The sequence below is a fragment of the Rhagoletis pomonella genome, unplaced genomic scaffold, assembly GCF_013731165.1.
Source record: "Rhagoletis pomonella isolate Grant_MI unplaced genomic scaffold, Rhpom_1.0 Rhpom_scaffold_00014, whole genome shotgun sequence".
Taxonomy (NCBI): Eukaryota; Metazoa; Arthropoda; class Insecta; order Diptera; family Tephritidae; genus Rhagoletis; species Rhagoletis pomonella.
In genome coordinates this window covers 367,821-395,031 of record NW_023458568.1, presented here as the reverse complement: position 1 = coordinate 395,031, position 27,211 = coordinate 367,821, and the positions used below count along the sequence as shown (strand labels likewise).

Below are 27,211 nucleotides of genomic sequence, written 5' to 3'. Positions count from 1 at the left end.
TTAGAACCACCGAGATGAAATGAAGATAAATATTCTCCAAAAAGTAAACGGCTAAAAATTTGTTGGCACTATTGCTTGACGCACAGCGTACCAACCGTAACCACAGTAAGTATATAAGTATGTATATATATACCTTTGTAATTATATAAACCATCGCAATAAAAGTTGTTCGCCCAAAAACAGTATGCAGAAAATTTGATTCACTTATGCAGAAAATCTACGCTAATATAATTAACAAAGTGCAATTACCTTAAAAATTTTTTATTTATTTGTAAAATTTTAACGCCAGTAGTAATTTACAATTTGACTTAAATTATATAATAATTTCAGAATTTCACTATGTAAAATTACGGCTTCTGGTCACACTGCTCGCCACCCAACTCTAGGTATATGTCTGTATGTATGTACATACAATACAGCTGCTCACTGCAGCTTGAATTTTCGTTCTTTGTTTCGATTGTAATTAATTATTCAGTTTTAATTTATTAACGCGATTGTAAATCGCTGTTAATATTTCACTTAAAATTTCTTGCACTTGTAGCTAGCGCCGATGTGATTTTGTGTGTTTAGTTGCTCATATATAATATTCCAATGCTAAAGTCAGCCAACAGTGGCCGCCGTGTGTTTGTTGTTGTGCGGTCAAATTATTTATTTGTACAAAAGTAACTATGCAACTGGTCAATATTTCTCTTGAAGCAAGAAAATAATCACTAAAAAGGTATTTGCATGAAGATATATGCGAATATATTTGAAACACATTTGACCAATTGCCAAATAGGAGAAATAAATAAATTGTTTTAATGTAACAAATGCACTAACAACACACTGCACCCGTATGTAATAGGGTTCCACTGTTCACTTGTTCCTGTAGCACTAGCCGATGTCCGTTCGGACGAATATTAAATAAAATGGCGTAGGCCGAATTTCTATTTCTTTATGGAAATTGTTACGTTTTTTTTTCACAATAATTTATCACACAAAATCACTCGCGCACTTCGAAATTTTTCACCGAAATTTTCGCGGTTTTTCTAGCTCTTATGTACATACGTATATATGTATGTTTTTATTCGTGTGTACGTATGTATGTACATAGATTTTTTTTTTTTTTTAGGATTGATGGTAATAATTTGGGTGTTCATTGCTAGTAGCAAATTCTGTTTGCGCTGTAACTAATTCACTTCGTTTGCTGGGTTGCTCAAAGATATCTTGATGGCGATCTGTGGCGAAAAAAGTGGATTGATGAGACCCTTTGTATTGGTTCGTTTTTCCAACGGCGGAGAGGCAAGCATGGGATGACTGAGAGAGTGACGACGCAGGCACTGGGTATCGAAGGGCATAACCGTCTAAGCCCACGGACGAACATAGACCCGAAGGTGGCGGCTCCGTTTCAGTTTATGCGGCTAGCCGACCTACGATTTTTTATGGCCTCGCCGATACGGCTCACGCTGGGTGTCGACGTACACACCCACATCATGTTGAGCAGCACGCCACCATCAACCATCGGCGGGCTATTGACTCAAGCGACCATCTTCGGTTTGGTTGTTTCTGGAACCTTCCAACGTTAAATGATAATATTTAACAATACTACTAAACACTTATGTACCTTCCTTCATACAATTAAAATATAATAAAACGTGCAACTGAACTTAAAGTAACGACCTTTTCTTTTAGCTAAACTTTCGACATTTTCTAATTGTTCTCTTCCATACAGTTTAGGAACAACCACCAATGACCCAAGACTTCTGGCGAACGAAGGGATTTAAACGGCTATTTTAAAACGAGCTGTTGGGACTACATCGTGTAGCTTAAGTTGATTTAATTTATTGTTAAAAAACCTTAGTTAATGTTTCTTTTTGACAAGTTTCCAATCCTCCAGGTTTACGTTGTGTCGGCTGCTGTGTTCCAGAGTAAATATTGCCCACGAAAGGGGGCCGGCATGTTTAGGCCAGTAGCCTAAAGTCATTAATTTCCTACTGGGTGGCCGCGCTTCCAAGTAAAAGTGCAAAATCATTTTAAGCACATAACGGTCAACCTTCCAATAGTCCACCGAACCAACTATTTTGTTTCGTTAAGAAACATAGAATTTGCTGAGCAGCAGGTTCGGTGGAAAAGGACTGAATTTCGCTCGTCCATTCCAATTTTGTGATCACCAAAGGAGGACTCCAGCCGCAGCAGCAGACACCACGTAAGCCAGCCAGCTACTTTGTAAAATAAACGTAAGTGAACTTAAATTTGAATTATTCAAATACATTGCTACATATCCATGTGTAAATATAAAACACTAAATAAATAAGTTGACTATCCTGTTTGCAATATACTAATCACTGTTCGTTCTCATTTATTTTATGCTATAACGACTGCCCGTGAGACCAACCGACATTTACGGCAGAACCGTCTAATCAGTATTGCCAACGTTTTTATTTAAAAAAGCACCAAAACACTGAAAATAGAGTAATTTTCCCAAAAAAAAACACCAAATTTGTGTTGCTGTGTTTAATTGTATTTTTGCATATAAAGCTGTATGTTCAAATATTTTAAGTAATCACGCAATGTCACTTGTAACTTGCAGTTAATTAATTTAATTAGCAAAATGTTTTTTTATTCGTAAAACCATTTGCAAAACTTTACTTGGTTTCTCTAGGGGCTTTATTTTCATGCAATTGCTTACTTTTGTACAAATGCGCACACCCAGCTAATTAGCAGAATATTCTATGAATTCCGTGATAGAGACTGTGTGAAAATATTGTGTTTGGATTATCTGGGAGTATATTATCCAGAGGAGAAGCTCGGCCAAACACTAACATATGTGTAAGTCAACGGATGAAGTTTTCCGTACGTTTGGATTGCATAAGTGAATGAACAAAATAAATACAATGTCACCATAGAATCACGTTTTTATTATAAAATTGCCTTGAAAAGGGCACCAAAGAACGAAAAAAGCGCTAAACTACAAAAAATTTCCGCGTTTTAATTCCCTAAACGCACTTAATTTATTGCGAAAGGCACAAAGTTGGCATCAGTTATAATAATAATAATAATAGATTGGCGCTTACACATATGTTAGTGTTTGGCCGAGCTTCTCCTCCGATTTGTGGCGTGCGCCTTGATGTTGTCACACAAAGCGGAGGGACAACAGTTATATCGATGTCAAATTTGCTCATATACAAGCATGGACAGAGAGTGAGCGCCTGCTTAAAGAACGTAAGCATCACATGCGAATACATGCGAGAGCGTAACAAAGTGATCGCAAAATCATTCAAACGTAATTGGCACACTAACACAATCACATTGATTTTTTCGTTTTTCTTGAGAGCTGGAAACAGTTCTTAAAAAAGGTCAACATAGGAGTGTGCCATCCTAATGACTGCAGTGAATAAGTTAATAATATTTTTAGAAAAATTTCGGATATGCAGTTTTGTAGCCCATTCAATTATAGTGTAATAAATGGCAAGTTTTAAGAGACTCTAAAATAGCCCTGATTTTTGAAATTTTTTTATTTTTTATTGACGGTGCTGCGCATTTTATTCTATATACAAATTTTGTCGAGCATACTTTGTATGAGAGAAAATGCGCAGCACCATCACCAAAAAAATTGTCAAAAATCACCGCTATTTTACAGAGACTTGAAACTTGCACTTTATTGTACCCCTTTGTTGACATTTTTTTAACTCTGTATAAAGTTTTAATATCGGATGTAATGAACATTAAATAAACAAAATTAAAAATGTAAATACTAAGGATTAAAAGGTTGAGCTATTCAAATGACGAGGAGTGTATGTGGTGACATTGGGAGTGTGGGCCCTTTTACTCCAGAATGCGTGTGCAGTGGCTCTCATTGGTATACGTGTATTAGTAAGATTCGTTGCCCCCTTCGTGTTTGCCCATGATTTTCCCCTGATCTAGCCCGCGAAATGTTCTCGCTTTACCGTACGGGCAAAAAAGCCCATACGGGCAAAAGTGCCCATGTCTGGTTTAGAGCAAAGAGAAGGATAAGGGCGGATATTTTCGAAGAGCAACCAAATCTTGTTTCTGAAAATATTCTACAGTGTAGGAAAAGATATTATAGCCGAGTAAACATGCGAAAACTTCTACAAAGCACAATAATTCTGATAACGCCAGATGAAAGACCGATAGCAAAGATTTAAATACACGGTAGTTTCGTAGTGGGTTTGTTGGATTCCGGAGCAAACGTTTCCATTCTTGGAAATGGATGTTAAGAATTCCTAAAAGGAAATAATTTAAAATACCAACCTTTGTGCGCGTTTGTCTACACCGCTGACGGAAATCAGCAGAAAATACTCGGTATCTTTACCGGTCACTTTTAAAACCATTACGAGGACTATCCGCTTTTATCTCGTATCTTCACTAATCCAAGAGGCATACCTGGGAGTTGATTTCTGGAAGGCATTTGCGTTACCACCCGATGTATTCCCAACCGTTTCGAGTTTAGACTTTTCAAATGAAGATGACCCAAACTTCCATCAGCTCACACCGGATCAGAAGGTAGCTTTGCAAGGAGTTGTTCAGGAGTTTCCATCGTTTGAAAAGCTAGGGCTAGGTCAAACCAGTTTAGTGACTCACCATATAGACACGGGTGAGGCAGTGTCAATTAAAAGCAAGAACTTTCCTCTTTCACCACCGAGGCAGGCGGAAGCTTATAGCGAAATTGACAGGCTGCTCAAGATGGGGGTGATTGAGGAATCGAATTCACCGTGGTGTTGTCCTGTGGTACTGCACCAAGAAGGACTCGTATCCGTTGCCCCATATTAATGGGTTGTTGAGCAGGTTAAAGGATACATACTTATAAGTGGTATTGATTTGAAGGATGCTTTCTTTCAAATGAAATTAACGGAATCGTCTAAGGAAATACGGCATTTGCGGTTCCAGGAAAGCCCGTGTACCACTTTAAAGTAATGCCCTTTGGCTTGTACACGGACCACAAACAATGAGTCGGCTGATGGATAAGGCTATTCCCTCACGGTTACGAGAGAACGTCTTCGTCTACCTGGATGATTTGATGGTGTGCAGCTCAAAGTTTGAAGACCATTTGGAATTGCTAAAAGAAGTGGCGAAGTGCTTACGGGATGCAGGACTCACTACCAATGTAATCATATGTGGGCGTGGCTACGCCCTTTTTCCAAAAATTTATAATATTCTTATTTTTCGTCCAAAAATCATTGTAAATATCAATTTTTAGTGAAAAGGCTTAAGTAGTAGTTATTAAAATATCACAGTTTTCGTATTTCTGAAAACTACCGTTATATGGGATGTAGGCGTGGCTATTGTCCGATTTTGCCCATTTTCAATACTATCCGTTCTACGATGAAAAGAAGTACACATACCAAGTTTCGTTAAGATATCTCAATTTTTACTCTAGCTATCGTACGCACAGACGGACACACGGACGGACGGACGGACAGACAGTCAACGCTTAATCGATTTCTTTTGCCATTCTGATCATTTATGTATACATTTGTCTATATCTATCTAGATTCGTTTTGCCTGTTACAACCAACCGTTATATGAGCAAAGTTATAATACCCTTGTGCACAGGTGCGCTCGGGTATAAAAAACCGTTTCAGCCGTTCTCGGGCTTTGCGATAAGAGTTGCTGCTTTTAATATTGCGCTCACTTACATACGTACAAAAAAACAAAGCAGCAAGGTTTTTATGCGTAGTTATATACATACATATGTATGTACATAAATATGCATATACAAATGTGAGTGCTAACAGCAATGTTAGTTGCTCCTTGTGGCAACATAAACGACTCTACATACATAATTGCCTACATTATTTCTCCATGAACTGTACATACTAGGGATGTAAATTTTTTCGATTTTTGCGATTCCGGGATTTTCGGGATGTCGCTGGTTTAATCCCGGTATTCCGGGATCAGTCCCGGGATTATATATTTATTATTTTTCAATGACTTAACATGAAAAAATTGCACCAATATTGTTTGAGAAGCTATCCTACCATATAACAAATAATAAATAAATGGGTTTGAAACGTGCTTTTTGATTTAAAGTGAAAATTATTTCATAAGAAACAAAACGACAGACAGTAATTAAATTTATATGCATTTAATAATACTTTAGTGTGTACATATCTGATAAAGTGATTTAAGGTATGTCGAAAAAAGCTTGATGCAAAAAAAAAATAAGTCAAAAAATTTATTTCTGGTTGAAAGAAGTTCATAATTCGAGTGGCAGAAATAAAAGAAGCGCGTTAATTCTACCTGTTTTGTCTATATTCCTTTTGTTTATCCAAAATTATATATTTTTTTATAAAAGTCTACTTCATATTACACATAATTACCTGCATATGTATAAATGGGCATTTCTCTGACGTCATGATTTTTTTAAAAAGACTTTATCGAGCCCTAACCGCTAAAATAACGTAAGCGACATTTTTTTCAAAATTTTGTTTTTGATGCAGAAATGCATCTAGATGCTTTAGGAATATTTCTGCATCAACAAGAAAATTAAAAAAAAAAATGTCGCTTACGTTAGTTTGGCGGTTAGGTCTCGATATGGTTAATTCCAAAAACTTATTTAAAAAAATTCAGTGCAATGTAAAATAAAAGTATGGGTACCAAATGAAATAATTTTTGGACGAATAGGAATTGAAAATGCCCCTTTCATTTATTTTATTTTAAATTTAGTCCTGAACATATAATTTTTTCAAAAATAAGAATTGAAAAATACCCGTCCCTTACGGACCAAAAAGGTAATGTGTTTTAGGGTGGTATTATCACTTGCGAAGCGAATGATTTTGGCGAAGCGAACGGTTTTGCGAAGCGAATTAAAAGGCAGACAAGGTATTAAAAGTGTTCGCGATGCAAAAATATGCATCTACTACTAAAACTTGATTTTTACTTTAATTTTTGAGTCCGAGCCCAGCAAAGAGCGCTCGATGAAGGTCAGCTAGTGATCAGTATTGCCAAGTTTTTTTATTTACAAAAGCAACAAAACACTAAAAATAGCGCAATTTTCCCAAAAAAAAAACACCAAATTTGTGTCGCTGTGTTTAATGCATTTTTACAAGCTTTTATTAAAGTTCACTTGTATGTATGTATGTATGTCCTGGAACTTTGCAATCAATATTTAACAAACTTCCTTACACAGCTACAGCCTTAAAACTTCAAACTTAGCTCTGTACTCGAGGACAATGTAATATAAAAGATGACTTAATCCGCTAGGTGGCGCAGGAGTCGAGATATTTGTAAAACCCGCATTTATAGTCTGATTTGGTTCATATTTAGAACATATATTACTCATATGAAAAGAAATAAATCCGGAAAAAAATTTTGCCGCTTGGTGGCACAGGAGTCGAGATATTTGTAAAATCCGCATTTATAGTCTGATTTGGTTCATATTTAGAACATATGTTACTTGTATGAAAAGAAATAAATCCGAACAAAAAATATGCCGATAGGTGGCGCAGGAGTCGAGATATTTGGAAAAACCGTATTTATGATCCGATCAAGTTCACATTTAGAATGCATATTGCTTACATCAGGCCTTCCCAAAGTGGGTGACGCGGCACCCCGGGGTGCCGCGAGCGTATGCCTGGGGTGCCGCTAGTGGCTAGAGTATACTAGTGGTGCGGGCAAATTCTTTAGACTTTCCATACACAACGCAAGCGGTTTGATCAAACTTCAACATGGCGGCCAGAAAATCAAAAAATTTTGATTTTTATTAAAATTACCTTCAGCGGCTCGTCAAACCCCATACACAACACAAAAAGCTTGCAGCAAAGGGATATTTCGCTCTTAAGCGTAGTTCCCCAGAACGTTGTGTCAACGTAAAATTGAATCAGAAATATTTCAGAAAAATAGCCGAAAACGCACCCTTTTCACAACCGCTTTCGGTACTTTTGTAGACCTAATCCGCGTTTCATCCACTTTTCTTACCGTTTTCGGATTAATTTTCGGATTTATTGCTGGCTGGGCTGTTCTTGTAACAAGCGCAGCAGCTTCGCGCATGTTTATATATTACTTATTCTTTGGAACTTCACAATCACACTGTCAAAGAGCGAATCAACATGATTTTAGAGGCAGTCTTCTCGTGTTAGTGAGGTACCCATTCGCAATGCAAATCGAAGAAGAACGAAGTACTTCAGACTTACGCAACTAGCGACGAAATTTCTAAAGCTATCGACAAATTTTTACAGAACAATGGTTTGAAATGGAGCGAGTGTGCGGATATTTGCAGTGGTTGGAAAAACGAAAACGCCACGATAAGTCACTGTATGGACCCTCGGTATTCCCTGGCGACTAGGAAGATGTCGCCACTAGATTTTAAACCCATATTGGATGACGATGCGAAGATAACAGAGGCCTGCGAAATTAAAATACATCTCTGGCAAATTTGCATGCAAACCCACTCCATAAATAAACCACTTTGTCAGAAAAACATATGTAACTTCGAAGTTAACGCAAAGAAAATTGATAACAGCCGGTTTCACTAGCAATTCCCATATAAAATTAAAAAAATTAAAATCAACGCGCATTACCACCGTTAACTTGGAAGGTTTAGAAAAAACAATTGTCGAATATTTTCCCAACATTGACTGTGAGGATGGCTTCAGCTGGATAACAAACCCGTTTTTATGTGGCCCGAAAAGTGAACCTACTGACATGACCAATTAAGCTTTTGAAAACCTTCTGGACATCAATGAAGACAGCACTTTGATTATTAAATACTACGAAGGGCGCCAAGAGAGTTCTGGATGCAAGTGTATGCAGAAGACACTGCTGTTGGCAAGATTGCATTAAAAATACTAGTGACTTTTAGGCCCTTATTATGAGTTGCATTCGATCGAAAGTGAAATTTTGAGCTATGCAACCGTGTCGAAATTTTCGTTGAGTATCGAATTTTCTGTCGAACAGAATTTTGCTTTCGATGGTGTAGCGAAGTGTTAGAAAATTGTTAAAAATGTATGATTTTGCATTTGTTTTTTTACTTTATGGCAGCTAGACTAGTGTCTAAAAAACTTTTATTAATTTCATGCAGTTCTAACGTCGTGAGTATTAAACAGAAGCTCGAAAGGCTTGTTTTACTTGTGAAAGATAATCCCAATACGCAGTTTTCACGATCTCTGAGAAAAAAATCTTAAGCTGTTGATAGTTTTAAAATATTTTACATATATTTGGCTCACAAACGCCTCTTTAGACAGTCGGAAGTTTTTAATAAACAAATTTCTTAAATATATTTTATGTCAAAATATATTCGAAAGACTACACTTAAACCCTCTTAAACATTTTCTACTCCTGCCCAGTTTACCAAACTCTCTCCTCTGACGAATCGTTGAACCAGAACTCCGTTGTACTCATTTTTACCACGTTTTTATAAACTCTTTCTTGTTTCTTTTTTATTCTTTCTTTTTCTTTTTTATATCATTTTAATTTTGGCTAAATTACGGTCTGGATACTGTAGCCGCCTCAACAGCTACCTGTCCAGACTCGACCCCAATATCCCCAATGAGTGCCCGGCATGTGGAGAATCCCCCCACGACACCAACCACCTCTTTACATGCCAGCTCAATCCGACTCAGCTAACACACCTCTCCCTCTGGTCCGAACCCATTGAAACAGCTCGTTTCCTGGGCCTCCCGTTAGTTGAGCTTGACGAAAATGATTGAACGTTGACCCGAAAAACGCGGGGCTTAGTAGTGCCGCTACAACAACAACAACAACAACAACAACAACATGAGCGCTTTCCCATAATTTGCTTGCAGCGCATTCATTTGAGTTTGGATTAGAGAAATATTTTTCATTGGGGACCCATAAAAGGACACCTAAATATACTCTGAGCTGTTTATCGTCTAAATCGCTAAAAAAAATAACTGAAATTGGCAGAATAAAGTCCCAATATAATACACTAATCAACACTAAGTCTGAAAACTTAAACAGGCCAATCGTTATGGACTTGAGTCTTTTCTGTAAGCATTTTTTTTTTTGAAATTTCGACAATAGCTATTTGAGTTGAAAAACAATATTTGTTGCATCCGAAAGTATAGCTGTTTATTTTTACCGCATCAGTTCGCATTTCGTTCCGCATACGTTATTGGTTACACCTAGATCTAAAGTGAGCTAACTCAAAATTCAGAGAGGGAAATATAATTGCTTGTGGATCGTACAGATTGAACACAATTAATACAAAAGCAGGTATAACAGTAGTTTTTTTGTTAATGTATATAATCATGAAGAAAAAATTATTCGCATTAATTGGATGTAAGTCCTATCATTTGATTTATGCAAAAAAAAAATCTACATAATTTTTTTTTTAGTTGATCGCACTTTAGATCTAGGTGTGCGATATATTAAGTAAGAAATCTAAAAAGTAAATTTGTAGAGGGGTATCTAAATATCTTGATTCCAGCGCCATCTATCGGTACAATTTTTTGCAAAAGTGTATTTTATGACGCAGAGAATCCGACGTCGTTCGGGATAAACAAATAAAAATATAAAACAGTAAGAGAGATTTTCAGTTTACCATAAATTAAAGGAGACATAAACAATTTTTCTTATTTCATTTAAGGCCTCCTTATAAACAATACTTTAATTTTTTGTTGCGGTGTAGAAGCATAAATACTATTCGGACATCCCACTCGTGAGCATCCGACATATAATCATATGCCAAAGCAAAGTATCAGAGAATACTGAAGACTTTTAAATTAAAATGGAAGGTATGTGGGAATAAATAGGACTCCTGACAGAAACACATATTCTCCCTTGCCGCATCCAGTAATAATTCTGCAATTATATTGGTTTTCACTTTCTTTGCTACATTATTAAGGTTAGGTAGATCAAGGTACCGAAAGAAAAATGAAATGCCTTTAAGATGTTCCACGCCCCCTTTAACAAACTTATTTATAAATATGGATACTATAGTTTAAACATCTGTCATAGATCTGTCTTCACACCAAATTTCAAAGTCATGTGACTTACGGTTCCGAAGTTATTGCTAATTAAAAGTTTTACGCCTATGGGATGTGCCACGCCCCTTGTACAAACTCATTCATATATACCTTACTATAAGCGTCTACTATGGATATGTCTTCATACCAAATTTCAAATTCATGTGAGTTATGATTCCGAAGTTATGGCTGATTAAAAATTTCACAACTATAGGATGTGCTACGCCCCTTTTACAAAAGTATATCCACTTTACAATAAGCATCTACCATAGATATATATGTCAACACAATAAACTTCAAAGTCAAATTTGATCCCAAGAACCTTAAGTTACCCTTGTTCAATGATTTTAAAAAGAATGCAAAATTTTTTTTCTACAAATGCCGGTTTCTGGATAAACCACGTACTCTACAGAAAGCCTAGGGTGACCCGAAGATGCTGACTTCAGATTCGGATTCAGCAGACCCAAAAGCTTTAGAAACCATTGAAAAGCCCCGGGGGATTTTTGAAATCTTAAATTTTGTTGTACTGTATAATTTATTAAGAAAACACAGAATTTGCGGTTAGTCGCATATTATACATGTTTATAGTGCATATTTTTTAAATTTGAGTGCATATTATATGCGCATATTTTAGATTTTTTAGTGCATGAGATTCCGAGCCCTAATTATAAGTAATATGAAATGAAATTATACTTGTTGTGCTAGTGTCTTTTCAAATAAATATTTAAGTACAAATTTGTACCAACAAAATACAAGTACAAACTCTCGCGATACTTATATCCAAAGGAAACATATATATTATATAAAAGTTTTTGGTGAAAAGGAGAAAATTATAAAATTTGGTCGCTGTATTCTGATCATCATCTGACATCAGATTCGAAATCAGCGACAGCGTTCCTACGACAGTCGGGTCTACGAAACCGGAACGACCCAGATTTATATCTGGCCAAGGACTGTCACTCTAGCAACACTCCCTAAAAACTCTTTGGGGAATTAGCTTGCTGTTACAACAACAAGAACAACAACAACGCCGCATTTATATGAGTTTTGTGGTGAAAAGGAAAAAATTATAAAATTTGGTCTCCATATTGGATCCACTATTTTAAATTCTAAAAATCTGAGATCGGATTCGAGATCAGCGACCTCGAAACCCCCCGTATATAAAAGTTTTTGGTGAAAAGGGAAAAAAAAATTTGGATCCGCCATTTGGAATCTAAAAAATCTGACATCATATTCGAAATCAGCGACCACAAAACCCCCAAACACCAAATTTCAGATCAATTTGGTTACTTCTGGACTTTTGGCCAGCAAATAGTAGTAGTATGTATTTAATGTATAAGCGAAAATTGTTTTGTTACTTCAAATCGTAAAGTGCAAATCAGCACTTTGGTTTACTTTATGCAAATGAATTATTTTGTATGTTGTTAATTTTGTCACACTATCGAATTGCATTAATACTACTCAATGTTGCTAAAACTATAATCAGCACTTATTTTGTATTTAAGTCCGTAAATTTCCAATAAAGTTAGAGGAACTGTAAACGCCGAAATTGTGAAGTTCATGCCTTGCCTTTTCCGTTGGTAACCAAGTTCCAAGTGGTTGAGGTACAATACGTAAAATTGTCCTGGTGCCAGTGCCTTGACAAACCTATTAATAAATTTCAATTAATTGATAAATCAATAAGCTTTGTCTTGGTGAATCACCTGGATAACAACCGGCCACCGCATAAACTCAGATACTCTATACAAAATTCCGAAAAAAAAACATATAAAAAACAGTGAGGCAATATTATAAAAATACCCAAAAGTAATACATAATTACCTTTCAAAAAGCAAAGAGTTAAACTTTAAATTTAATTTTATAAAAATTCTGCGCCATTTTCCGTTGCACCTTGACCTACTTAAAACCCCCGTCGCAATGAAGCCAACGGAAACACAAGTTAGAGAAAGCGTTCACTCTTGTATGTGTACAATAGACTGACCATAAAAAAAAATTAAAGTTCTGTTTTTTTGACGCTCTTGAGCTTTTAGCTCCCATTATGGCTAAAAAATATCCCCTGTAAATTTGGTGCAAAAATAATAACCTTTAGAGCAGTGATGGGCACACTAATACTATCACATTTTCGACAAAAGCTGCGCGCTGTGCAGCGTGGAAACAACGCAACAGGCCTCGGCAACAGCTTATGCGAGACTGATTCATTGATTGAATTTCGTTTTTTTGTTCGGCAATATAATGTGTGAGCATATACGTGTGAAAGGCGTACAGTTGAGCTGTACGCGTGATATGAAATGCCCACTACTGATTTAGAGGTCTCGCCTGAACGTTTTGTGCCTCCGCCTCAAGTGCTTAAAATTGCTCTTCATTCAATCCGTGCACGAAATCCATTACGAAATTGAAGTTTTTTAAGGTCTCACAATATGTTTTCAAGGTCGGTGAACACGTTGGGCGAGACTATTTTTCGATCTGACCCTTACATTTTCAGATATTACAAAAATGTAGATATGTATTATATGATATATGTATGTACATAAATACTTACCTCCGCATTCTTCGATGGCCATTGCATATGGATTTGGACGAGCAGCAAATTTTTCTCCGGCCTTCAGAATATTTTCAAGTGCGTTTAAAGCCACTTGAACGATGTCTGAATCAACGACCGTCAGGAAGTCGCACATTGGTGGAATGCAGCCTACGTGAACCTTTAAAAATTATGCAATAATTAGGGATTACATTTATTTGCAGACACAACATAATAGATACGATCGTAGAATACTTATTTACTTAGTCACAAATTCTCAACAGACGAAAAGGTGCAGAAGCAGCAGTCACTGGAGCCGGAAAAGACGAAGCCGTCGCCTGAGCTGCCAAAAGCTCAAGACAGCGTGTCATCGCCTACGCGACTCACAGCAACATTCTGCCGGCAGCAGGTGCTAGACAGAGCCCAACAAAATGTCAGGCCCATTGAGCCTCCTCGGAATATAATAAAGGCACCATTGCATGGCAGTTCCAAAGCGGCTATTGAAAGCCGCAAAATCGAAGGGGGTGCTAAGGAAGAAGGTGGCTGCTCGCACCCGCAAAGACTGCCAGTAATGACATCTCTCCCTAAGCCATATATGTAATACTTCTATATTGCTAGTACATTCAAAGTACATTCCCCAACATCAGAGTGCCGAAATATTGAAAAAAGAAAGAGAGATCCGATAAGAGAATGTACTCAAAATGACAAATTTTTGAAAATTCAGGAGCGGCTTCACAAATTCTTAGTTAAAAACAATTCATATGAAAAATTAACAAAAAATTCAATTTTTGTAAATTTATGAGAAACGCTGCGGCCGTTGGTGGTGGCACAGGATAAAAAGACCAGTTGGAGAAGGACTTAGCATCAGTTGGCATTTCCAATAGGCGTCAATTAGCATAGAATGGAATCGAATAGCGTGCTTTATTGAATTCGGCCAACGTATAAAATACTACACCGCTTTATGTGTAAACAAGGTTTGTCTGGGTTAGGAAAAGATCTTCTATCTTCCAATTTTTCGGATTTCCAAATAACGAAGAGCATCGGAGAAAGTCGACATATCGAGCCCTAACCGCTAAAGTAATGTATATATTTTATTTTTTAATTACCTTTGATGCAGGTGATCTAAGAGCATTTATGAATCAAAATTAAATTTTGAAAAAAGTTCGCTTACTTTATTTTCGCGTCCAGGGCTCGATATACATTGCAGCTTGAAGTAAACATGAGACCCTCAAATTTGTGTTTGTTTTTTGAATTCCCTGAACCGCCCCTGTTATGATATGGCACTTCATTCTATGTAGTAGTTTACAAATATACACGTATACTTCTACAATCACAAAAATTTTCATATGCTGTCTTTCTTTGATTTCGAATTGAAAACTCATTGTGGTCATATTGTACTAGCAATATAGAAATATTACATATATGCCCTAAGCCCAACGCCAACTCGAGGCATCTGAAATGCCTTCAAGTGAATCCTCCTCATGCCAAAACAGCGCCAAAAGTTTCATGCAGGAGGTTCACTAACTAAGGGCTAAGTATAGCCTTCATCCAGGAACCCTGGATACTACGTGGCGAGGTGAAAGATCTAAACATCAATGATGGTAAGATCATAATGCCACCAGACCTCGCCCAAGGGCGGCGATGCTATTAAGCAAAAAACTAACGTTTCTTCCTCTTTTACAGTTCATGATGGGGGAATCTGGTTGCGGTTTGGGCCAAAATTCCCTCTCCAAGGGGTATACAAGAGGCAGTACTTGCCTCAGCGTACTTTCCAGGTGAAGAGGAGAGGGCCCCGACAGCAGAAGTATATACTTTGTTGAGCACTGCCGGCAGAGTGAAAGCCCTGCATCCTCTGCTGGACGCCGATTCGCATAACACTGTTTGGGGTTGCACAGATACCAACAAAAGCGTTGAGTACGGCCTCGAGTTTATTAGTAGTTATAATATTAATATTATTCAGCCTCATTGCGTAAGTCGTAAATTAGGCTAAACTGTACGACTCGACAACATTGGCATTGTCCACTGTCGTGCTGAAATAAGCAAACGAAGGAAATTGTCGAAAACAAGTGCAGTGCTGCCAAATTTTTCCGTTTAAATACACCAGACGAGTCGAAATTTTAGGCAATGACATGAAATTTTCGATACGATTCGACTCTCGAAGTCGTCGCAAGTCGTTGCATTCGACACGACTCTTGCAATGAGGCTGATTAAACGTGGTAGTGAACCGACTTTTAGAAACGCTTTAAGGGGGAGGTCGTGGACCTAACTCTATTCAGCCAAAACATGTCATTATCTGTCACAAACTGGCGTATCTCGGGGGATTTCGATATGGATCTCTTCTGAACAGGAAGTAGTTCTGAGATATCCCAGGAAAAACAACTGGGAGCTCTTCCGCTTTACTATAGAAGAGGGCGAAAACAGCCCCAAAACCCAATTATAACTAAACAGGAGCTTGATAATGAAGCTGAGCAGCTTCACTCTGATATTGTAATAGATTTCAACAGTAGTTGTCACCAAGGAAAGGTAAGATCCAAACGAGATGTGCCTTGGTGGAGTAAGAAGCTTGATTAAATGAGATAACAGGCCAGAAAACTCTTCAATAGGGCAAAAACTGCGGGTGATTGGAATCCGTATAAACTTGCGCTAACTTCCTACAACAATCAGTTTAGGAAATCCAAACTAGCTAGCTGGCGAAACCACTGTGAGGAAATTAATAGCCTCCCAGAGGCAGTACGCCTCCAAGAAAAGACAGCAGTAAAGCTAAGTTCATCAGAATTATTTGTTTAAGAGGAAGAGAAGTGCACGAACGCGGCCTCAATCAACCGATATTTAAAGGATAATTCGAATCCTCTAAAGCTACCGCGTGCACTGTAAGAAAAAGTTAATACTTGTAAGGTTTTTTTTTTATAAGGATAATTCCAATCCTCTAGAGCTACCGCGTGCACTGTAAGCAAAAGTTAATACTTTTAAGGTTTTTCTTTTATTATCGTTTTGTGTTCATTTTCAAAGCATATTGAGGACTTCCAAGATAAGCTGTAGTATAATTATATAATAAACAGATGAACAACTTCGTTCAACTTCAATACCTCCGCTCATAAAAGCTTGCGCACCTTTTCGATTTTTCGCAGAAGGAAGTGCCACAGCAATGACTTCAATTTGGAAAACTTGGTGTGGTTAGAGGTTCTTCAGTTGATAAAGGAAAAAATTTTCAATTAGTGTTCGCTTTTGTTTCGCCAAAAGGGTGTACTCCACGGTAACTAAAATTTCAAGTTATTGTTTTGTTATTTTCACCATATTCTGTAACAGCAAACTGCATTGCAAAATGTTAATATCGTTCAAATTATTAAAAAGTAAAATATATGACACACTTTTCCATTTTCGCTCCTAAATACGCTCCAAAAACATTCCCAGCAACCACAAAAATGTAGTCGCCTGTATACACACTTTGTAGCAACTGCAGTTGTCAGTTGAAAGTTGCCAATTGCCATCTGTAATACCGTTTTGGCAACTATAAGCACAACTGAAGTTCGATTGCTATCGATAATCGACCTATTAGATACATACCCCTCGTCCTCTCTAAACTCTATAGGGCTTCGCTCTTGCTGGGTTACATTCCTAGCAGATGGTCTGAGGTTAAGGTCGTGTTTCCACGCAAAATGGGTAAGCCGGAAATTACCGTCATCTTACCGACCACTTAGCTTCAGCACCATTCTCCTAAAAGGCATGGCAAAATACTGGAGAAGTCAACCTACGGAAACGCCCTGTAAACAAAAACCAGTTTGCCTATCAACCAGGCAAATCTACGGAGACTGCATTCTTTGCCTCCCTGCAAAAATTTAGAAAGCTCTGGATATTTCAGTGGCTTTTGATAACACGTCACATAAAGCAATAAAAGATGCCTTCTTAAGCACAGATGTAAACCCAATAATAACCTAGTGCGCCTCTTGTTTTCACCAGCGGTGAGTAAGGGTCAGAGTTCGGCAGTGAATAGCTCAGCTTATGAATATGCTCACATACTCATGAATCACCCCATTGTTCACACAAACTTGCGCTCACTAAAAAATGTTACTCTCTCACAATTGCCTGGCTTGCCTGTAAACTAGTGAGCATGAATATCTTACACAATCGCTGATCGCTTCCACCTTGGCTTGGCTTGCTTCTCTTTATGCAATTGTTTGAGAGATTCATTGTATACCGCTAGATGAGTTAAGTAGCTCATACACTCCGTTGCATAATTATAAATCCAGTACAATAGTCTTTGAAACAGCCGTCACAATCAAGATAGGTAAAAACTTTCTTCTATGACTTTTGCATGGTAAGAGCTCTATTAAAATAGAGTGGTTAATTTTTTTATAATCATAACCTTATTTAAAAGATTTAAACAAATCTAAAAATTACTTGTTGCAAAACTATAAATCCAAAAAACGAAATCCCAATAACATGAGTAAAACATGCAAATATGTCCTTCTAATACCCTATTTGTGCTCCATTGACTTTAATTAACTGAAATATATGCTTCCTCATACTTAGACATAATGTCTTCGGTAAAGCAGCATCCAGTTTATGCCACTCTTGCAAAATCGTCAATTTAAGCCATGTAACGTTTTCAAATTGGCGATTATCGGCATCAACTTTCTTTGCCAGTATTCTCTACACATTTTCCATTGGATTGAGGTCAAGAGAGCACAAGGATCCGAATATTGTTGGTTTCCGTCACAATTTGCCAGAAGTTAACAGCAAAATGTTCAGATCCCGTTGGTGATCGAACAATTTGGACGGCCTTAAAACGTTACTAGCACCTCGAGTATGGTGAAATTATCACGGCTCCGCGTCTTTTGCTACATCCTAAAGCTGCTCGAAAGGATTTCGCTAGTAAAAGCATGGCAATTGACAGAATTCTCTAAGCTGTTAAAATGGTTATTTTACCTTAAAATTCACTATTAAGAATTAGGCTTAGGTTATCTTTTCAGGCGAAAAGAAGTTCAATCTGGATGGTACAAATGTATTGAATGGATAATAGAACGATTTACGGCAAGAACGATGCATTTTTTACCGGCGGAATTTCGGTCGCGGAAATGTGATTTTGTAGGGTGCAATAACATCCGATTGTACCCTTGAGTTGCAATACTGCTCAAATAAAATGAAGAATTTAGACTATATTCCCATACTGCCGAGCAGTCTCAAACCAGTTATTGAGTGCAATGAAAGACATTGCATTTTTCAACTCGACAATGCTGCAATTTATAGAAGCAGGGAGGCAAAATGCTGCTTGGAAACCAGCAATATTCGAACCCTTGGCCTCTCGAGACCTCAATCCAATGGAAAATGTGTGGAGAATACCGGCAATGAGAGTTTATGCTGATAATCGCCAATTTGCAAACGTTATATGGCTTAAATTGGCGATTTTGCAAGAGTGGCATAAACTGGATGCTGCTTTACCGAAGACATTATGTCTAAGTATGAGGAAGCATATATTTCGGTTAATTAAAGTCAATGGAGCACAAATAGGGTATTATTTAGAAGACATACTTGCATGTTTTACTCATGTTATTGGGACTTCTTTTTTTGGATTTATAGTTTTGCAACAAGTAATTTTTAGATTTTTTTAAATCTTTTAAATAAGGTTATGATAATAAAAAAATTAAGCACTCTATTATAAGAGAGCTCTTACCATGCAAAAGTCATAGAAGAAAGTTTTAACCTATATTGATTGTGACAGCTGTTTCAAAGACTATTGTACTGGATTTATAATTATGCAACGGAGTGTAGTTTATTCATGAACACATACATAAATTCAGCGCCTCTGCAGTTTTGCTTTGCGGGCAAGACCGTTTGCGACGTTGAATACATGCAGCATGTGAAAAATTATAGGGGGATGACATTTTGACCAGCTTTGACTATTTTTCTTTTGTTTGCTTAGTGTTTATTAACTTTAAAAAAAATATAGCTCATTATCTTCTTCTTCTTCTTCTTTATTGGCGCTGTAACCGCCTAAGCGATTTTGGCCGAGTCCAAAACAGCACGTCAGTCATTTCTCTTCTGTGCTAACTGACGCCAATTGGAAATGCCAAGTGAAGCCAAGTCCTTCTCCACCTGGTCTTTCCAACATAGAGGAGGCCTTCCTCTTCCTCTGTTACCAGCATCGCGGCCCGCGTTGAATATTTTCAGAGCAGGAGCGTTTCTGTCCATTCGAACGACATGGCCAAGCCAGCGGAGCCGCTGAATTTTAATTCACTGCGCTATGTCTATATCGTTGTAAAGCTCATCGTTAAATCGTCTGCGATATTCGCCATCACCAACGCGTAAAGGTCCGTAAATCTTTCGCAGAATCTTTCTCTCGAAAACTCCAAGAGCCGCCTCATCAGATGCTTTCATTGCCCATGCCCTCCGCGCCATACACCAGCACAGGCATGATGAGTGACTTATTGAGAGTGATCTTTGTACGACGAGAGAGGACTTTACTTCTCAATTGCCTACTCAGCCCAAAGTAGCACTTGTTGGCAAGAGTGATTCTCCGTTGGATTTCAAGGCTAACATTATTATTGGTGTTAATGCTGGTTCCCAAATAAACGAAGTCGTCTACTTTTTCAAACTTGTAACTGTAAACAGTGACGTGGGTGCCAAGACGCGTATGCTCTGACTATTTGTGTGATGACAGGAGATACTTCGTTTTGTCCTCGTTCACCACCAGACCCATTCGCTTTGCTTCTCTATGCAATCCCGAGAAGGCAGAACAGACGTAGCCCTTGTTTTTACCGATAATACCGATGTCGTCGGCATACGCCAGCACTTGTACGCTCTTATAAAGTATTGTGCCTGAGCGGTTCAGTTCTGCGGCTCTTATTATCTTCTCCAACATCAGATTAAAGAAATCACACGAAAGGGAGTCCCCTTGTCTGAAACCTCGTTTGGTATCAAACGGCTCGGAGAGGTCCTTCCCTATTCTGACGGAGATGGTGGTATTGCTCAACGTCATTTTACACAGCCGTATTAGTTTCGCGGGGATACCAAATTCAGACATCGCGGCATAAAGGCAACTTCTCTTTGTGCTGTCGAAAGCGGCTTTGAAATCGACGAATAGATGGTGTGTGTCGATCCTATTCTCGCGGGTCTTTTCCAAGATTTGGCGTATTGTGAATACCTGATCTATGGTGGCCTAAAGCCACACTGATAAGGTCCAATCAGCTCGTTAACGGTGGGCTTCAGTCTTTCGCACAATACACTCGATAAGACCTTATAACCTATGCTTAGGTGGCTGATTCCGCGGTAGTTGGCGCGTATGGCGGGGTCGTCTTTCTTGTGGATTGGGCAGAGCACACTTAAATTCCAGTCGCCGGGCATGCGTTCATCTGACCATATTCTGCATACGAGCTGATGCATGCACCTCATCAGCTCCTCGCCGCCATACTTGAATAGCTCGGCTGGCAGGCCGTCAGCTCCAGCAGCTTTGTTGTTTTTCAGCCGCGTAATCGCTATTCGTACCTCGTCATAGTCAGGCGGTGGGACAGCTACTCCATCATCATCGACTGGGGACTCGGGTTCGTCTTCTTCACTACTTTCAGCGCTGCTGCCATTCAGTAGGTTGTTAAAGTGTTCCCTCCACAATTTAAGTATATTCTGGACATCGGTCACTAGGTCGCCATTGTTGTTCTTACAGGAGTTCGCCCCGGTCTTGAAACCTTCCGTATGTCGCCTAACCCTCTGGTAGAATTTTCGGGCGTTCTTCCTGTCGGCCAGCATCTCAAGCTCTTCGCACTCACGTATTTCGGCCTCTCTCTTCTTATTGCGGCAAATACGTCTCGCTACCTTCTTCAGTTCCCTATAACGGTCCCACATGGCTCGCGTTGCGCCCGATCGCAGCGTGGTCCTGTAGGCGGCATCTTTTTTCTCTGCGGCTTCTTGACATTCCTCATCGTACCAGTTGTTCTTTCGGGCTCGCTGAAATCCAACTACTTCTTCGGCGACGGTACCTAATGATCGGGAAATGTGGTTCCACTGCTCGCGTATGTCGGATTGTTGAAGAGTGCTCTCAGAGAGCAGGTGTGTGAGTCGAGTGGCGAATAAATTGGCCGTCTGTTGTGATTGCAGCTTTTCGATGTTAAGCTTTCCTTGCATTGTTGGGCGCACATTTTTTGCTGCACAGAGGCGGGTGCGTATCTTGGCTACAACAAGATAGTGGTCCGAGTCGATGTTTGGCCCTCGGAGTGTACGTACGTCTAAAACGCTTGAAGCATGCCTTCCGTCTTTTACATGATCGATTTGGTTTCTCGTTTTTCGATCTGGAGACAGCCATGTAGCTTGGTGGATGTTCTTATGCTGGAACCTAGTACTATATATTACCATGTTTCGGCGAAGTCGATCAGCCTAAGTCCGTTATCGGACGTTTCGTCGTGGAGGCTGAATTTTCCGACAGTGGCGCCAAAGATCCCTTCCTTGCCCACCTTGGCATTAACATCGCCAAGCACGATTTTGACATCGTGTCGGAGGCAGCGCTCATATGTACGTTCCAAGCTCTCATAGATCTTACATAAACAATATATATCGAAATTTCAAACTTTGTAGAAAAATTAAGAAAATTTTATAAAATTTTATTACAATCTTTTTAATAAGAATTTTGAGATAATCCTAGTTTGAAGTTTTATACCCAATTAAATTATAGCTAAGAAAGTAAAGGTCTAATTTGGCTGAGAATTCGCGTTGATTTTTGATAACTTTTTTTTGGGGGATGGTGTTATTATTATGGGTGAACCCGTCAGCAAAAAATATATAAAAAATCAACGCGAATTCTTAACCAATTGAAATTTGCAGTTCCTTAATCTGGAATTTAATAGGCTATAAGTCTGCATACTTAGAAATTCCCAACTAAAAGTTTGTTTTTGTTGTTGTAAAAATTTTCCTGCTTTTCTACAAAGTTTGAAATTTGGACTTATATGGTTTTTATTAGATAATGGGCTATATTTAAAAAAAAAAAATAAATTTAACCAACAAAAGAAATATAGCCAAAACTGGTCAAAATGTCGTGTCCTAATTGTTTTTACATGACTACATCGAGCTCTAACCGTATAGATACCTCCGGCTAAGACTATTAGCTTGAGACAAAATTTGGCTAATTCGTTTAAAATAAAGTCTTTGTGAAAAAGTATTTTCTTGTAATTTTCGGTAGAATATATCCTTCTGCAAACATAATATTCGCATTTTTTGTGCGCCATTAAAAATTGTTTGTTTTTATAATAAAGGAAACAAGTAATAATCCCCGAAATTCGGCGTGATCCGTGGTCTAAAAAATCTGCATATTTCTTTATTCTAAAAACCACATGCATTGGTATTTAACTATAACATTTGTATTTTGGCAAGATCATGCTCTACTCAGTACGTATACATAGCTGGCCATGCGTAAAGCAATCCCCTTGTTGGGGTCTGACCTTACATATTTATTGTTATTGCGAACACCGTTTGACAAACAGCCGTGTTCCAGTCGCTTATTCAGATCCGTATCTATTACGATCAATTCTCACGCAGAAGATAATGTGCAAAAACCCTACTGAAAAGGAAAAAAAATTTAAACCAAAAATTCAATACAAAAACTTGAATTGTTTTAGCTATAACCGAACATTTGTTTGTGTATATATTCATTTGTCGGTGCTGTCAAATAAAATTTCATCACTTAATTAGGAAACAAAACAAACAGAGTTGATCACAAATTGATCCAGATTTCCATCAGCATCACATCGATGTTGAATTTGCTTAACTTTTCTTTATCCAAATAATGTAAAATAATAAATGAAATCTCGATCGGCGATCACTGAAACGCAGCTAGCAACTGTATACTCGAAAAAGCAATGTTGCCACTTCTTCTCATTAAACCATGTTCGAATCGTGGAAATTTTGGAAGATCACAGGGTTGCTTTTAGCATTTAGATTCTTAATGCAAAAATGGAGTTGCATTTAGTTGCATTTAGGCGACGAATTTTGTATGGATAAATGTACATTTAGAGTAGCATTTAGAGATAAATGCGCTAAATGTGCTTTTACGCGTAAGCAAAAACAGCCCATAACGTAAGATATTTTCCAGGCAGATGGAAAATTGCCTGTCTCTACGGATTTGTCCAGAATGTGTGCAATAGGTTCGCAGAGACTGAAACCGCAGTATTTTAAAAATATGTTTGGAAGGTTGTTGTTGTTGTAGCGGCACTACTAAGCCCCGCCTTTTTCGGGTCTACGTTCAATCATTTTCATGTGTAGGTGGTGCTCAGGCGTCATCAGAAGGCACCCAGTCGCTGTCCGGAGTGCGGCGTTCTGACAAGTCTGTAGCTTCGTCCACTGTGTCCAACTAGTCCCCGGCGTCCAAACTGGCACAGCATAGTTTAGAACCGGCCGGCCAATTGCCTTGTATGTTGCCAGCAACGTTTCTTTGTCTTTGCCCCAAGTGATGCCGGCGAGCGACTTAAGGACCTTGTTGCATCTCTGTACTTTATTGACAACTGCGGTTGTGTGCGTGGAGTAGGAAAGCAGGCTATCGAAGGCGACCCCTAAAATTTTCGGGTTGTTTACAGTTGGTGTGCCATCGACGTGTATGCCTAACTCTAGACTGACCTCCTTCGTCCAGGTGGTGAAGAGGGTCGCCCTTGATTTCGTTGGGGAGAGTGTTAAGCTCCTTGCAGTGAAGAAGCGAGAAAGGCTGGAGAGCAGAGGTCATCAATTCCATTCCCGGACGCCAAAATCGAAATCGTCAGCGTATGAGATCAGGGAAACTCCCTCAGGTGGTTGAGGAAGCTTCGAGATGTAGAAGTTAAATAGTAAGGGGGAGAGAACACCACCTTGTGGAACCCCTTGTTTAATTCTTCTTGGTTTCGAGGTTTGATCTCGGAAGATTACTGACGACTGTCGACCACTCATATAATTCGCCGACCATCGCTTCAGTCCCTGTGGGAGTGAGGAGGCCTCGATGTCTTCTAGCAGCGTGGAATGGCAGACGGTGTCAAACGCCTTTGACAAGTCCAGTGCTACTAGGACCGTTCTCTCACAGGGGCGGTTTCGACTTAGGCCACGAGTTATTTGGGTGTTAATGGCGTTAAGTGCTGTTGTTGTGCTATGCACTTTACGGAATCCGTGCTGATGCTTCGCTGGGGTCAGGTGGCAGGGGAAGTATGGGAGTAGCAGGGCCTCAAGTGTATTCGCGACCGGGGAGAGGAGCGTTATCGGGCTATAAGAGTCTCCTTTGTTGACGGGCTTCCCCGGTTTCAGCAGTGGGACAACTCTCCCTGATTTCCACACATCAGGAATGATGAGAGTGGCCATAGACAGGTTGAGGACCTCCGTTAGGTAAGCTACTCCCGTAGGCCCCAAATATTTCAGCATCAACATACTGATTCCGTCGGGTCCAATGGCTTTGGAGGCTTTCGCCTTCCCGGTGGCCCCCTTCACTTCACAGCTGGTGAAAACAAGTTGTGCACTGTTTGGCAGCTTGTGCAGCCTCCTGGTCACTCGACGTTTGTCCTTGTCTACCGAAGGGTGCAGTGTGAAATGCCTACTAAAGTAGGCTGCGCATTTCTTCGGGTCCGACGAAGCGCGACCTTCGAAAGAGATTTCCACTCTGTCATCACGCTTCGTTGGGTTGGACAGGGACCTCACGGTTGACCAGAGCTTACTCACACCAGATGTGAAGTTACAGGCCTTCAAGTGCTCCTCCCACTTTTTCCGCTTATGCTGATTTACCAGTTGCCGAATCTCCAAATTAAGGTCCCTCAGACGAGGGTCCCCGGGGTCGACCTGGCGTAGGTGATCACGCTCATTTGCTAGTACAGCTGCTTCGGCCGGGAAATTTGGGCGGACTTCCGCGATACGTCCGGACGGGATGAAGCGAGCCGCTGCGGCAGTGGTGGTCAACTACTACCATTCGGTTTTCACCTCTGAGTAGCGCACCTATGTCAGGTTGATATCCTGCCGGGCAGCAGGTGACAGGGGGTATATAAACGTTGATTTGGTTTGCTGCTGCCCAGAGGAGCTTCTCGGAGCCGTGCAGGCTCTTCGGGTGTTGGTTGCGTTGCGCAAGCGGGTAGCCGTGGAGGCTGATTGTGTCGTTTGGCTTGAGCAGAAGGGAGCCACATAGCTTGTGGTCCACTCCCGGTTAGACCTAAGACCAGAGCAGGTTCTTAGGTGACTCCATCCGTTGCATGAATTGCACCTAACCGAAGTGGAGTTCGGATGGAGTCGATTTTGGCAAACACAGCAGAAATACGTTTCTGGTCCGGGGTTGGGCTCTACGCCCGCCCGGAGAAGAAGGATGCGGAGCAGTCCGGCTGCAAGGAGTTGCTCCATGGACGAACAATAATTGACGGGTATCGCCGATCTAAGCGGGGTTAGGTCGACGAAACAACAGCCCTTGGTCGGGTAAAACCCGAGTCATTCCGGTACGTAGAACCGGCTGTCTTGGGAATGTTTGGAAGGTCATCGGGTCCAGCGCACTTGTTGATGTTTAGCGTCGACAACTGTGTGAAAACATCATCAAATCGAACTTCGAAATTCGATATGCCAGAATCCATGCAGCACTGGCTGTGTCGTTATCTTGGAGTTCGTCGGTAGAAATTTGTGATCGAGGTGTATTATAGACGCTTTCGAAAAAGGACGCGAACAGATTACTAACGTTGGCTCCAAAGCTCGCAGTAACATCATTCCACACCATGGTTGATCGAATATCGACGTCACTCCGTCGTTTATTTTTCAAAAAGCCCCAAAATGTGTTAGAGTCTGTTTATATGCTTCTTTCAACTTTATCAAGTTCTGATAGCACTGTGCACTTAATTTTTTGCACTCGGACCGCAAATTACCAAACATCTGGTAACGATATCGGGTTTTTTCCTTTTTAAAAGTGACGTGAGCCTCTTTTTTATTTTTTATTTTAATTATGAGTTCCTTTGAGAACCAGCTGGGATAATCAGTGTTTATTTTTTTGCGTAGTGGTACAAACTGGGCAAGTGCATTGTTTATAACTTCATAGAAAAATTTTACTTTATCATCAATGTTTGTTATTTTATAGAGATCAATCAAGTTAATTCATGGCTGTTGAAGGCTGCGTAATTGGCATTTCTGAAATCATAAGTGGGAGTGTTGTTTCGCTTCAAACTTGCGCGAAAGTTTGAGATAACGTTTATTGCCGGATGATATTTATCCTCATCCACGACAGACTGCTTTGCTTACTTCAATTTCAAGGTCACTGGAGCATAAGTCTAGCATCCGGGCGTTACAATTAAGGATGTTATTGCTTTGAAGACAGCCAGAGAGATGGTACTTTTCAAGCAGCAACTTCTTGCATTCTGATTGCGGCGAGCTGCTATGGATGTTATAATCACCAAGAATCACTATTCTGGAATTGAGATGTTTTTTTCTAATATATGATACAGTTGAGAGGTGGTTAATATATATATCGATACGACTTTGAGGGGGTATGTACACACATCCGACTATTAAGTATCTTTCATGACCTCTAATTTTCACATACACTTGTTCTATACTGTCGTCATTTATGGTTACAGGTTCCACTGAAAGAATTCGCTTAGTAGCAACAAATACGCCTCCACCCCGTTCATGAATACTAGTCAACATATCTCTATCTTTTCTGAAAACTGTATAGCAACTATCCACCACTTCACCGTCCTTGATTGAAGAGTTCAACCACGATTCTGAAATACATAATACGCCACTTTGATGGGTTGCAGATGACTCTAAAAATTCTTTTAATTTGGTTCGGAGTCCTCTGACATTCTGGTAG

The 27,211-nt window shown here is 39.4% G+C and overlaps 1 protein-coding gene across 1 annotated transcript in view; it reads right to left on the bottom strand.

The window, feature by feature from the left end:
* LOC118749158 (importin subunit alpha-5-like) overlaps positions 1–13,648 on the bottom strand; it is an 86,423-nt gene extending 72,775 nt beyond the window's left edge. Inside the window, exon 1 of the mRNA XM_036483926.1 lies at positions 13,465–13,648. Coding sequence (XP_036339819.1) covers positions 13,465–13,600 — 136 coding nt within the window. The 5' untranslated portion in view covers positions 13,601–13,648. The remainder of the gene's footprint in view (positions 1–13,464) is intronic.
* Between the last annotated feature and the right edge of the window lie 13,563 nt (positions 13,649–27,211).